At 55.3% G+C, this 15,054-nt stretch overlaps 1 protein-coding gene across 2 annotated transcripts in view; it reads right to left on the reverse strand.

Moving 5' to 3' along the window:
- Positions 1 to 1,389: 1,389 nt before the first annotated feature.
- Positions 1,390 to 15,054, reverse strand: part of LOC116943030 (tumor necrosis factor receptor superfamily member 19L-like) — a 29,542-nt gene continuing 15,877 nt past the window's right edge. For both annotated transcript variants that reach the window (XM_032955638.2, XM_076067387.1), the window contains 5 exons: positions 13,960 to 14,523; positions 8,733 to 8,822; positions 8,154 to 8,226; positions 7,505 to 7,822; positions 1,390 to 6,585 (listed from right to left, as the gene is read on the reverse strand). In XM_032955638.2, coding sequence (XP_032811529.2) covers positions 6,381 to 6,585; positions 7,505 to 7,822; positions 8,154 to 8,226; positions 8,733 to 8,822; positions 13,960 to 14,523 — 1,250 coding nt within the window. In that variant the 3' untranslated portion in view covers positions 1,390 to 6,380. The remainder of the gene's footprint in view (positions 6,586 to 7,504; positions 7,823 to 8,153; positions 8,227 to 8,732; positions 8,823 to 13,959; positions 14,524 to 15,054) is intronic.

The raw sequence follows: 15,054 nt of genomic DNA on the forward strand, positions 1-15,054 counted from the left end.
CAGAGAGAAGTGCACCGATGTGATTTTTCAGATTTTTCTGATCTCGGCTCTTCCGCCCTCTGCTCTCGTGGCTCGGCAGTGCATTGGCAACCGCGAATTGTACTCACCACAGCAACCACAACCACCACCGTCCTTACCAATACCACCACGACCAGAACAATAATACCACCGCCATCCTCCGCACCATTACCATTACTACAACTAGCACCACTACTACTACGACTGCCATCACAGCGACTAAAGACGAAGATCTCCCGTGTTGCCTCGAACGGACTATTGGGGCAAGCGCTGTTCGCGAGTAGCACCAAGGAAGGGCGGCACGCACAGCACGCGAGGGGGTGGGTGGCTACCACCACGCCGGGCCGCCTTTGTCTCTCCAGTGGCGATGTTTACAGATTACGCCAGGTGCTCATTTGAGGCCTGAGTCGACCTAGGGGAGGCCCAGGACCGTTTCAGACAATCGTCACCGGTGTTGGTGGCCGCGAGCAGGAATTGAACTCAGGTGGCCGGGTTCGTAGCTTCGTGCGCTGAACCACGGCGCCGCCGCTCCCCTCGACCCGTGGCTGTGCCCAGAGCTCTGGGCTGCTGGGGGCCACGCGCATAGCCAGCGCATAGCCACGCGCATAGCCACGCACATAGCCACCGCATAGCCACCGCATAGCCACGCACATAGCCACCGCATAGCCAGTGCATAGCCACCGCATAGCCACCGCATATCCACCGCATAGACAGTGCATAGCCACGCGCATAGCCACCGCATATCCACCGCATAGCCACCGGATAGCCAGCGCATAGCCACGCACATAGCCACCGCATAGCCACGCGCATAGCCACCGCATAGCCACGCGCAAAGCCAGCGCATAGCCACCGCGGCCCGGCTGCTGTTAGGGTCCAGAGCAGGGGTCGGTGGACTGTGGTTTCGAGGTTCAGGGTTCGAGTCGAGGGTTTGGTGGGTCTCGGGCAGGGGTCGGCAGCCTGCGGCTCTTGAATGACTGTTTCGTGATGGTATTTTTTATGAAGGACCGGCTCGCATTCACAACGCAATGCGGCTCCTGAAATATTAATGTTTTTTTACAGAATTCCAAGTAAAATTATTCTTGTTTTGGTTGCTGACCCTTGTTCTAGAGTTAGTTACGTTAAAGGTTAGAGGTAAAGGGTTACTTTACTTTCCGGATTATAAGACGCACTTCTCCATGTGATCAGGGTAGCGTCTAATAATATGGGGTGTCCGTGCGTTGTGAATGATACCAAATTAGTCAAATGTTTACTTTGTATAGCAACTCTGGGGTCTGATCATCGTGATAATCTTGTGAATGTGGGCAGTCGGGCCTTCGGGATGTACGGACGCGTGTCCTCGCGCTCCAGAGAGAGAGACAGGACACGGGAGGCTCGAAAGAGAAACATCGAACTCTATTTATTACTCTGCACTTCAGCGGCCTCACGCCGCCTGTCCGCTGACTCTCCGCTCCAGGGGTTTAAATTAGGGGGTCCCGCCCCCCTTTAGCCCCCCTGCGCGGGGGAGGGGGGGACGTAACATTTTCAAGTAACAGTTTCGCTATACGTATTGCTATACACACGTGACATACACGCGCATACACGTGCGGCTGTACGTACACGCAGAGAGACATGGGTACATACACAGAGACGTGAGGACATACATGGGCACAGTACATACGGCGTGGGTGCATACAGACATGGGAACATACAGACATGGGAACATACAGACATGGGTGCATACAGATATGGGTGCATACACTCATCAACATGGGAATATACACAGACTTGGCGCGCACACTGGATTGTTAGATGCACACAAACACCAGTACCAATACCCGCGCCATTCGCCACTTAGTGACAGTGATGTCACCACGGCGCCTGTGGCAGGCTAGATGCACTTAGATGACACGTGAAGTGTCGAAGGCTCGCTGGCAGGTCTCGGGACAGACCCAGGTGCCATAGGTTGGCTGACTGAGATGACTGGTAGATAGATGTACCAGATTTGCCCCTACTGTGCCAACTTGCTCTATTTTAGCCGCCGTTGTTGTGAGCGTCGCTCCACTGCCCTCCGTTGTTGCTGGAGGGCGACTGCCTCCAACTACCCAGTAGCGTCCTTCACGAGCCTCCTCCATCGAGGCCGATCTTGACACCGCTGGTACCAGTCGTCAGCAAGTCCACTCAGCTCCACATCCTCCCGTGCCGCATCAGTCCATCTCTTCTCCAGCCCGTGTCGTGCCCGTTTAGCCCCCTCTATGCTTTCAAACAGAAGCTGCTTGGGCATGCGGTGGCTGGTCATGCGGGCTACATGACCCAACACAGGGGTACATACACACACATTGGTGCAAATAGGCGTCAGCACACAGATATTCATACTTACACAGAGGTATTAACAGACGTTTGCAGGTCAACACATCATTACATCGGTAAAGAGGCACACACAGTTGGCGCGCTGCATTACTAATCCGGCCACCTGAGTTCGCATCCCGGCCACGGATAACATGAGTGGCGAGTCATAATCCGAACCGGTCGTGCCCCGCTCCGCTCCCCGCTTCACCAACCCGCATCTACCAGCGTGGTGAGGTATGGTCACACAACCCATATGACCAACATGGCGTGGGGAGGCCTTCATCCAGCAGTGAATTCTTAAAGTACTATAGTCGTACATTGATACACTCACACACACATACATCGGTACATCCTCCGACTGGTACACACACACACGTCGGTTGACACACACGCACACAAAGACCAAAAAGACAGACACACATAAGACAGACACACACAAGACAGACGCACACAGACTCAAGCAGGGGCACATGCATACACAGAACCCCATGCGCATAAATAAACAGATGGAGATTGAGGCAATTCAATTCTAGCGAAGGGGGCGGGGGGGGAGCAGCCCCCCGGTATTTTGCAACGACTCCATTCATATAAGTGCAGTACAAATGAAGCAATGGGGGTGGGGGGGGGTGTAAGGGATGAAGGGAGGTGGGGGGCATGACCCCCATCACCTAGATAACAATATCACACCGCTCCCCCGCCCCCACCTCTTCATCATACTGCTCCTCTCACATTCGCAATATTCTCTGCATCCTGTCCGGACACATGGCTGACATTTCCGTTGATCAGCTATCGGGAGAGACAAGTCCCCTCGCCGTCCCTGTGTGCCCAGGAGCGTGCGCGTGACCTCCTCTTATGCCGAGATGGATGTCTCGACATTCCGCTGCACCGCCGAGATGAAAGGTCAGCGGGCACTGAAGCCGACGGGGAAATCAGATTACGGGGGGGGGGGGCAGCAGGGAGCCGGGAGATGATGGAGTGGAGAGTGGGGGTGGGGGGCAGGAATTAGTGAGCCCCCCGCCCCGCCTCGACTCCCCTTCACACCAGCCACCCACCAATTTTCGTTGCTTTGCGGAGCGGTATTGTGCCCAGTCACAACCAAAACATGTTTTTGTTCTATCTACTGAACAATAATACGCTGTATTTACCCACGAGAGTCCCGTGACTCCGTTGTTTTCAAGAGGGTCCTGCTATATCGGGATGTTTGGCCAATTCCGTTATTGACGAGAGTTTGAATTCTCAGTGTGGGGGATGAAACGGAGAGAACCCGGAGACAGCCAGCCCAAGCGCGTAGCGACGATGTGACAGCCAAAACACTCCATACAGATGGGTTCATGAACCCACGTGGTGTGGCTGCCACCTTCTGGTCAACAATCTCGCAGCCCAACGTAGTATGGGAGTTTCACAAATCTCCGAGTGATCCACCAACCCTTGCCATCCAAAGCACCACCACAGCTCGGCGTTGATTGATCGTCATGGCCCACGTTCTGGTGCAGGGTGCGAACCGTTTGCATATGTGCCGTCGATTACGGCAGTTCCTCGAGCTACGAGCGACTTGCTTGGAGAGGCACTCATCTAGCAGTGGATAAATCACGACTGACGGTGATGGCGGTGCTCAAATGGCACCGCTTTTCTTTGGAGCCGAGTCTCGCTCGACCCATTGCGCCCAGGGCGCTTGAATGATCTCCCCCCCCCCAACACGTCCGCATTGATCTCCGCAACACAAATCCGCTCGTATATTCAATAACCAAATTATATACGCTGACAGCAGTGGCGCGGCGGTTAGCACACTGCACTTCGCATCCAGCCGCACGGGTTCGACTCCGGACCGTGGCCAACATTGGTGAGGGGCGAACGGGTGAGATCTGACGTAGTCTTGCGCTCCGCTTCTCCAACCTTAACCAAAAATACGCACCGCTGTCCAATGCGGTGAAGGATGGCCATCCAGCAGTGGATTGACAAAGGGGCCGCCTGTGAATGGTCCTCAATTGGCCACGGTTCCTGAGTTTCGTCGCCCCGCCCCCACCCCGTGTGCACGTGGGTCGTGTGCACGTGGGTCGTGTGCACGTGGGTCGTGTGCACGTGGGTCGTGTGCACGTGGGTCGTGTGCACGTGGGTCGTGTGCACGTGGGTCGTGTGCACGTGGGTCGTGTGCACGTGGGTCGTGTGCACGTGGGTCGTGTGCACGTGGGTCGTGTGCACGTGGGTCGTGTGCACGTGGGTCGTGTGCACGTGGGTCGTGTGCACGTGGGTCGTGGATTGAGTCGCCCACTGACCATGCTCACGGAACCCAGGGCAGGGAAGTGGCTCCAACGAACCAAGAGCGTCACGAGCGGCCAAGACGGCAATAAATATAATAATAACAACAACACGCAACCATAGTAATAATACAACTATTAAAAAACACATAGTAGTAGGAGGAATAATGCTAGTTTATAAATACTACGCATCATGCTGTCTTAGCTACACTAGATTCACATGCAAAGAGATTAATCTCAGTCGGAGCTGTCCAGGGCTGAACTTCAGAAGATATTAATTGCCCAGGGGGGGGTTTGGGTTGGTGGGGTGGGGTCCGGGAGTTGGGGGACCCTGGCTGTATTCCATGAGATTAAGCCCTGCGTGCGTGTAAACCAGTCAGCTTAAGTGGGGGAGGAGGAGGATCGCGCCCTCGGGATGGCTCCACGATTTGTGGCCCACGGAGAGTCCATCTGCATCGGCTGCCCCTCTGCGTGTGGTGGTCAGCTGCACAAAGACAACTCAAGTGAAGATCAACCCCAACTTTCTGGAGTGAGTTCCCCACCAAATTCATATTTTCACTTCAGCTGTCTGACGCGGCCGACCACAACCGCAACTTAACGCAATGGGTAGCTTCACTGTGCCGAGCGCCATCGCGGAGAGAGAAATGTTAATTTGAACCTGTAGCTGTGAGCTGTGTGACGGTCGGAAAGCGGCCCGTTGAAGGTAATATCACAGAACCGCTACCGAGGCCCGTTCGGCTGCCTCTGATCCACAAACTCGGCGGCGGTGCCCCCCTCTCACTGACGACAGTGGCGCCAGTGACCATCGCACGGAGACCCAAACTGAAATGCGAATTTCTCAGAGCTGGAGAAATGTGCTCCGAATGTTCACGCGGTGGCTTTTCGGGAAAAGTGTCCCCGTGAAACCCTATCTGTCCTGCAGCCCACGCTCACTTGCACACGCGCACACTCGCGCAAACTCGCACACACTCGCACACACGCAAAGATCAAAATCCCCCGTATAGCCTTAACAAACTATTGGGGGCAAATGCTGTTAGCGAGCACCTATCAAGTCCGGCACTGCACACGAGGTTGAGTGGGTGGCCAGCACCACACCCGGCCGTCTTTGTCTCCCCAATACTAAGGTTTACACACTGCACCAGGTTACTCAGTTAAAGCTGTGTCGACCTAGGAGAAGGTTAAAATTATCTGCCACCGTTATTGGCCGCGAGTGGGAATTGAACTCGGGCCGCCGGGGTTCATTGCGCAGTGCGCTAACCACCGAGCACGCTCTCACGCTCCCACTCGCTCGCTCGCTCGCGCACAGACTCACGCTCGCTGCCGTTGTGCCCTCCGCAGAAACACGGCGGCGGAGGAATAGGAACCGTTGTGAAGAGCTTCCGCTCGGCCACGCGGTGGTCGTGCGGCGTGCCGCCGTCGACCCGCGCCGTCCCACCGACGGGCGGCCTCCGGGCCATCGACTCGCCGCACCGGAGGAGCCGGCTCAACCGCGGGGGGCACCGCCAACCACTCGTCCCCGAGTCTGAAATGTGCCCTCTGTTATTAAAGCCGATGCGGATGAACAAGAGGTCTAATGCACACGCTCGCCCAATGTTATACTGGGGCAGTGGGGGGAGGGGGGCTGGCAGTGGGGGTGTAGCGACGGACGCAGTAACAGCAGCGATTCCCTCCTGCACCACGATAATACTTCATGCGGCTAGGAATTGGCTGTTGTTATAGTTAGCCGAGTTTCGTGGGTTGTGGTTGGTTGGGGGAAGGGGGGGGGCTCTAGCCCCCCACAACTCACGCTAACAAACAAAGCTTAGTGTCGGTCTGCGCCCGGGGGAGCGGGTGGTGGGATTGGGGGGCCCCGGGCCCCCCGGGATTGTCGAGAGCCATGTGGCCGCTGGCCGAGTCGTCGCCGTCACTGTCGCTCATCTCCAGGAGATTCTTCTCCTCGGCCGCGCTGCCCCACTCCCTCTGCTCGGGGATCTGGCTCACGCGGAACCTGGGGCGGGAACGGGGGGAGCGTGGAGCGGTGAACGCGTGGCATGCACACCGTCTACGTACAAACACGCAGTCACACTGCACCACACACTGCAACCCACACACACGCTACACAGACAACCCGCTATCGAAAGCCGGCACAGCTGATGTTGATTCCACATCGCACCAGATACTCATTTGAGGCCAAGCCGACCTAGGGGAGGCTCAGAACCGGTTCAGATTTCCGTCACTGTCGTTGGCCGTAGAGCAGTGCGCTGACCACGACACTGCCGCTCCCCACTCGCACACACAATTATACAGGACCGCACAGACACTTGAAGCGGCCTCAATCACATCATTTAGCCACATACACACACACATGCTCTGATCACGCAGCAGCAGACATACTACCCATACAATGACACACACACACTCTGTATATTCACACACACGGCCCCTAGTATTACACGTCATCACATACACTACACTAAAACCCCACCACCTGAGTTCCATTCGGCTCCTGGCAAATGATACCTGAACAAGTCCCCCCCCTCTCGCCCCCCCCCTCTCGCCCCCCCCCTCTCGCCCCCCCCCTCTCGCCCCCCCCCTCTCGCCCCCCCCCTCTCGCCCCCCCCCCTCTCGCCCCCCCCCTCTCGCCCCCCCCGCCCCCCCCCTCGCCCCCCCTCTCGCCCCCCCCGCCCCCCCCCTCGCCCCCCCTCTCGCCCCCCCCTCTCGCCCCCCCTCTCGCCCCCCCCTCTCGCCCCCCCTCTCGCCCCCCCTCTCGCCCCCCCCTCTCGCCCCCCCCCTCTCGCCCCCCCTCTCGCCCCCCACCTCCCTCCCCCTCCCATCCCTGTCCCCCCATTCCCCTCTCTTTCTCTGACGCGACCCCCCCCACCCCCTCACCCCCCCCCACCCCCCCGTCCCCCGTCCCCCGTCCCCACCTGCCGATGGCCTGACTCGCCGCGTCTGCAGGGCGCCCCTGGCGGCTGGGCGTCGCCCTCGCGGGGCGAGCGCCCCCACCGATTGGGGGGCAGGGGGTCCAGGGCAGCTCGGCCCAGAGCGCGTGGCGGCAGCGCGTGCAGGCGCAGCGCGAGTGGGAGGCGTGCACCGTGTGGGCGTGCAGCCACCCCGGGGCTGGCGCCTGCAGCCAGCCCGGGGGAGGCGCCTGCTGCTGCTGCTGGTGGTGATGATGATGCGGAGGGGGAGAGTGCACGCGGGGCAGCTGGCAGTGCTGCGGAGTCTCGGCCGGTGAGCAGAAGCTGCGTGGTTGGGGGGGGGAGGGAGGTGGGGGGTAGGGGGAATAGGGGGGCCACGATGTAATTAGCCAATCAAATAAGCAGGTGGAGGTTCTAACAATGGGTTAACTATGCGGTGGCTGTATCGATCAATCAGGGCGCAGAGCCGTTTATCGCTTAACAAGAGGCGCACAGAGAGGTGGGTTTGCCAGGACAAAGTCACGGCTTCGGCGATTAGTGTGTGCGTGCGCGCAATCAATTTAGTGGTGCGACACGCACGGGTGAGATGAGAGAGACACGTGGGTGAGATGATTGACAGGTAAATGTGAGATGATTGACAGTTGCAGGTCCCTACCCGCTCGCCATGCTGTCCGTAGTCTCCAGTCGCCCACTTTCCATGGCCAAGGCTTGCAGAGCCTCCACGTTTCCTGAATAATAACAACAATAATAATCAAAATAATAACAATTATAACAACAATGTACAATAATAACAATGCAATACAAATTGTTGCTATTAATCCGTGCCAGCCCCTACTGTACTTCACGACTTAATGTGTTACTTTTTTATTGCGATAATTAACCAAAGAAAGCCTCGCCGAGTCTCAAGACTATTTTTCAAGAGGGTCCTGCCAAGTTTGTTTTGCAGTAGACGGTCGCAATGTTGCGATGGTGCAATGCATAGTTTGCAGCTGAAGTTCAGCACTGGCCAACGCCAGGTTTGGCCTATACCGGCTATACTTTCGCCATGCGGTGTCGCATCAGCAGAGTCGGGCTTGCTTATGAGAAACCGAACGTCAAAACCGGTGCGGAGAGTTTGCTCGTTTTAAACCGATGCTGCCGAGACAAAAGTGCACTTCCAGGAGTCGGCGTGAGCCAATGGGATGTGTCAAACAATACACAAACCACGTCTCTGCATTCGACCTCGGTCTCTCACCGTTCTTGTGCAGAAAGTATTTCACCAGCTGCCCAATCGTGTCCTCGTTCCCCGCGTAGTACTGGGCAGTCGGCAGAAGTAAGCTCGCACCTGGGAAAGCATCATCAGCACCATCAGTGTCAGCATCATCAGCACCATCAGTGTCAGCATCATGAGCGGTAGCGTAGTAACGACATCAGTAGTGGGGTAGTAACAACATCAGCAGTGGCAGTAGTAACGACATCAGCAGTGGCAGTAGTAACGACATCAGTAGTGGCAGTAGTAACGACATCAGTAGTGGCAGTAGTAACGACATCAGTAGTGGCAGTAGTAACGACATCAGTAGTGGCAGTAGTAACGACATCAGTAGTGGGGTAGTAACGACATCAGTAGTGGCAGTAGTAACGACATCAGTAGTGGGGTAGTAACGACATCAGTAGTGGGGTAGTAACGACATCAGCAGTGGCAGTAGTAACGACATCAGTAGTGGCAGTAGTAACGACATCAGTAGTGGGGTAGTAACGACATCAGTAGTGGGGTAGTAACGACATCAGTATTGGGGTAGTAACGACATCAGCAGTGGCAGTAGTAACGACATCATTAGTGGCAGTAGTAACGACATCAGCGGTAGGGTAGTAACGACATCAGTAGTGGGGTAGTAACGACATCAGTAGTGGGGTAGTAACGACATCAGCAGTGGGGTAGTAACGACATCAGTAGTGGGGTAGTAACGACATCAGTAGTGGGGTAGTAACGACATCAGTAGTGGGGTAGTAACGACATCAGCAGTGGCAGTAGTAACGACATCATTAGTGGCAGTAGTAACGACATCAGCGGTAGGGTAGTAACGACATCAGCAGTGGCAGTAGTAACGACATCAGTAGTGGGGTAGTAACGACATCAGCAGTGGCAGTAGTAACGACATCAGTAGTGGCAGTAGTAACGACATCAGTAGTGGGGTAGTAACGACATCAGTAGTGGGGTAGTAACGACATCAGTAGTGGGGTAATAATGACATCAGCAGTGAGGTAGTAACGACATCAGTAGTGGGGTAGTAACGACATCAGTAGTGGGGTAGTAACGACATCAGTAGTGGGGTAGTAACGACATCAGTAGTGGCAGTAGTAACGACATCAGTAGTGGCAGTAGTAACGACATCAGTAGTGGCAGTAGTAACGACATCAGTAGTGGGGTAGTAACGACATCAGTAGTGGGGTAATAACGACATCAGCAGTGGGGTAGTAACGACATCAGTAGTGGGGTAGTAACGACATCAGTAGTGGGGTAGTAACGACATCAGCAGTGGCAGTAGTAACGACATCAGTAGTGGCAGTAGTAACGACATCAGTAGTGGGGTAGTAACGACATCAGTAGTGGGGTAATAACGACATCAGTAGTGGCAGTGGTAACGACATCAGTAGTGGGGTAGTAACGACATCAGTAGTGGCAGTGGTAACGACATCAGTAGTGGGGTAGTAACGACATCAGTAGTGGCAGTAGTAACGACATCAGTAGTGGGGTAGTAACGACATCAGTAGTGGGGTAATAACGACATCAGTAGTGGGGTAGTAACGACATCAGCGGTAGGTTAGTAACGACATCAGTAATGGGGTAGTAACGACATCAGTAGTGGCAGTAGTAACGACATCAGTAGTGGCAGTAGTAACGACATCAGTAGTGGGGTAGTAACGACATCAGTAGTGGCAGTAGTAACGACATCAGCAGTGGCAGTAGTAACGACATCAGTAGTGGCAGTAGTAACGACGTCAGTAGTGGGGTAGTAACGACATCAGTAGTGGCAGTAGTAACGACATCAGTAGTGGGGTAGTAACGACATCAGTAGTGGGGTAGTAACGACATCAGTAGTGGGGTAGTAACGACATCAGTAGTGGGGTAGTAACGACATCAGTAGTGGGGTGGTAACGACATCAGCAGTGGCAGTAGTAACGACATCAGTAGTGGCAGTAGTAACGACATCAGTAGTGGGGTAGTAACGACATCAGTAGTGGCAGTAGTAACGACATCAGTAGTGGGGTAGTAACGACATCAGTAGTGGGGTAGTAACGACATCAGCAGTGGGGCAGTAACGACATCAGTAGTGGCAGTAGTAACGACATCAGTAGTGGCAGTAGTAACGACATCAGTAGTGGCAGTAGTAACGACATCAGTAGTGGGGTAGTAACGACATCAGTAGTGGCCGTGGTAACAACATCAGTAGTGGCAGTAGTAACGACATCAGTAGTGGCAGTAGTAACGACATCAGTAGTGACAGTAGTAACGACATCAGTAGTGGGGTAGTAACGACATCAGTAGTGGCAGTAGTAACGACATCAGTCGTGGCAGTAGTAACGACATCAGTAGTGGGATAGTAACGACATCAGTAGTGGCAGTAGTAACGACATCAGTAGTGGCAGTAGTAACGACATCAGTAGTGGGGTAGTAACGACATCAGTAGTGGCAGTGGTAACGACACCAGTAGTGGGGTAGTAACGACATCAGTAGTGGCATTAATAACGACATCAGTAGTGGCAGTAGTAACGACATCAGTAGTGGGGTAGTAACGACATCAGTAGTGGGGTAGTAACGACATTAGTAGTGGCAGTAGTAACGACATCAGTAGTGGGGTAGTAACGACATCAGTAGTGGGGTAGTAACGACATCAGTAGTGGCAGTGGTAACGACATCAGTAGTGGGGTAGTAACGACATCAGTAGTGGGGTAGTAACGACATCAGTAGTGGGGTAGTAACGACATCAGTAGTGGGGTAGTAACGACATCAGTAGTGGCAGTAGTAACGACATCAGTAGTGGGGTAGTAACGACATCAGTAGTGGGGTAGTAACGACATCAGTAGTGGCAGTAGTAACGACATCAGTAGTGGGGTAGTAACGACATCAGTAGTGGGGTAGTAACGACATCAGTAGTGGCAGTAGTAACGACATCAGTAGTGACAGTAGTAACGACATCAGTAGTGGGGTAGTAACGACATCAGTAGTGGGGTAGTAACGACATCAGTAGTGGCAGTGGTAACGACATTATCAGCTCGGGGTGCAACGATCGGGCGGGTGGGGCCCCAACATTTGATTTGTCTCGCACGGTCGCACCTTGGCTATGATGTATCGCGGCTCCTCTTGCCTAATCACATCGTTACAGAAGTGTTGTTGTTGTTGTTCTCTTACACTGTTGTTGTTCTCTTACACTGTTGTTGAAAACAAAGCTCATGGTGGTTGTCATGGGGGCCCCAACTTGTAGCTTTGGCCACCAAGGAGGGCCAAGGCACCCCCTGCCTCCAAGCTCGTTACGGTACTGATCGTCAGCATCAGCAGCAACAGTGGCATCATCATATGATAACCAGCAGCAGCACCACCACCATCAGCAGCATCGATCTCATCATCAATAACAGCAGCAGGATCGACATGATCAAGGTGCAACCCAGGAGAGTTGCTGGCCACTCAGCCCCTCATGATCTGTGGCAGTCTGCATCAAAGGTGCTGGCCAACAGCACTTACCGCTACAGTCTTTGTAGCATCTGAACATGTCGTGGGCCTCCCCTAGGTCAGATCAAAATTAGTACCGTATTTTACATGCGGAGCGTTAACAACAGCACTGGGGAGACAAAGGCGGCCGGGTATGACTCACCACCCCAAGGTGTGTTACAATGTTGTAGCATTTTGGTTTAAAGCTTTCGTGACTGCAGGGATGCACATTCTTGGTTCTTTCGGTAAAGTCACGTAGAAGGGAAACAATTAAATAATAAAAATATAAACAAAACCACAGCAAGAACATTTTCTTGCTGTGGTTTTCACACCTGATGATGATTGTGTTGCAGTCGAAACGTCGTGATAATTGTATTGTTTTATATTTTTATTATTTCATTGTTTCCCTTCTACGTGGTGACTTTACCGAAAGAACCAAGAATAATGTTGTACCATTTACGGGACGGACCTCTTGGTTGCTCGAGCAAAGTGTCTGCAGTTAAAGATTGTGACCGCGAGGGGTCTCGCGACACACGCCTGATGAGCGATGCGAGCATAGCCACTGGGAAGGTCGGCTTGATGGAGAGAGACCCCCAGTGGCTTCATTACATTCGGGGTCTTTGACCCAACAATGAACGTTTGATAAATCCGCTGACATCCCACCAGCAGAAATAAAGTCCGAGTCGAGTTCCCCCTGTAGCCTTCACAGACTGTTGGGGCAAGGGCTGCTAGCGAGTAGCACCTATGGTGACCAGAGAGTCAGTCATACGTGGGTATGGCCAGGACCACGCCCGACCCCCTTTGTCTCCCTCGTGCTCAAGTTGGATACACATCGCACCAGGCACTCATTTAAGGTTGATTCGACATCGAGGAGGCGCAGCATGACCGGTCCATGTGTGTTCACCCTAGCCGGGAATCGAACCCAGATGTATCTCTATGGCTGTTGTTGTTACGTTGGCCGATTAACAACGTCCCTCTTTCTGTGACTGCACACAAAGCGGACGCGTGAGGGCCGCCCACGTGCGGAGGCTGTGGATGCCGTGCGATGCTGCGTGGGCAGGAAGGAAGCTGCGGGGTCAGGGTCCGGTCGTCTCAAACACCCGGAGAGGAATCATGTCCCCTCGCGACGCGCAGCGGTGGGATTCATTCAATGCGGTGGGGGGTAGGTGGGGGGGGGGTGCTGTGGGGGGGCGGGGGGTCTATCGTCCGACACCCCCCCCCCCCCACTTCGTGAGACCCCGCGAAATTGATCACTATTGATCGTTCCTGTATTCCGAATCGATGTTGATCAGTAATCACGTGGTGTTGCTGCTTCTGCTGCGTTGGCAGTGGTGCCAATTGAACAATTCGACACGTTCGTCATCACGGAGTGCGACGGATCCACTCACGCACTCACCTACTACACTTTAATAAACGTGTGAACACATATTTACTCCACCTCTGAGAGTGCTGTTTGTTGCCAGCCGCTCAGCGTTTAGTTCATTAGAACCTTTGCCAAAGAACTCCCCGAGTCCCCCACTGCCCTCCCACAGCTGTTCACAAAACGGGGGCCCCACCCACCTCCACCATCCCCCATCCTCCCCCCTCTCCCGCGAATTCCCATCGCTCCCCTTCCCACTGTTCACACAACACAGACTCCCCCCCCCCCGCCCCCACCCACTCATCTTCACTGCATTACATTCCACATTCCCGTGTCGAGGACGAGTCTCTCCAGAGGCTCGGCTAGTTCCTCCGTGGTGGCCCAAACTGCGCTCACCCCACGTGGGCCTCTCACCTTCCTTACAGTCGGCGCCCGCGAGCCCCGAGCCACCTCCGCCTCCTCCTCCGCCTCCACCGCCGCCTACGCTCTCTGTGGCGCCGCGGGCCCTGCGCGCCTTGAGCGTGTGGCACACGAGGACCCCGAGCAGCCCCGTGAGCCCAAACACCGGCACCAGCACGAAGAAGCCGAAGTCCGGCAGGGGTCGCGGGCTCCCCTCCACCACCGCGACGCTCCCCGACGTCTCGGGGGTCGGGAAGGCCCGCGGGGTCGCCGTGGCCGCGCGGACGTCGGGGCCCGGGGCCCGTGGGGCCGGGGACTCGGTGCCCACTGTGCTGGCTGACCCGCCGGTCGTGTCATCTTCCTCTTGCTGCTGCTGCTGCTGCTGCTGCTGGTCATGATGATGGTCATGATGATGACGATCATCACCATGAGTCAGCTGTTGCCGTTCCCCACTGGCCTTGCGTGGTGCCTCCTCGGGGTCGTCCTGGAGCCCTGGCCGCATCCCCCCGCGAGCCCCCGTCCGTGCGACCGTCTCTGTCGATGGGGCAGTGATTATTGTTGGTGATGTCGTGGTCCCTCCTGCGTGGCAGGGAAGGGCAGGGAAGGGCAGGGAAGGAAGTCGGATGAGGACAGTGCAAGGGACCATAAAAAGACCAGAAACTCGCACGTGAGAATTCCGTTGAATGGCAGGCTGAGGCTGGAACCCAGATTCGGAATCAGAACCCAGATTCGATCTCAGGATCTCAGCAGTGCCGGTTCAGCATCTCAGCGATGCACCACTCCGCTAATCCTCCTGGCGCAATCGTCTGGGTCAACCAACTCGATGTAAAATCACAGCTGTTGTTCTCCATTAACACCTCTTGACCGTTCTGATCCCTCTGGCCCACGGGACACCCTGCCGCGAGCTGTACTTCCTCGAGCACCTGTGCGTGTCACAGTCCCCATTGTGTGTGTGAAGCCCTTTCTCTCTGTGGACCGCAATTAACTCCGGCTCATGCCACGTGGCTCTCAGGGTAGTAATTACCCCCCCCCCGCCCCGCCCCTCATCTCCCGTGCATGTCAAGAAGCGGCGCTCCCCGTGGGGCGCGCCACGGCTCGTGCTGAGCGCTC

The sequence above is a fragment of the Petromyzon marinus genome, chromosome 16 (assembly GCF_048934315.1).
Source record: "Petromyzon marinus isolate PM22_M1 ecotype Great Lakes invasive population chromosome 16, UKy_Petmar_22M1.pri1.0, whole genome shotgun sequence".
Lineage (NCBI taxonomy): Eukaryota > Metazoa > Chordata > Hyperoartia > Petromyzontiformes > Petromyzontidae > Petromyzon > Petromyzon marinus.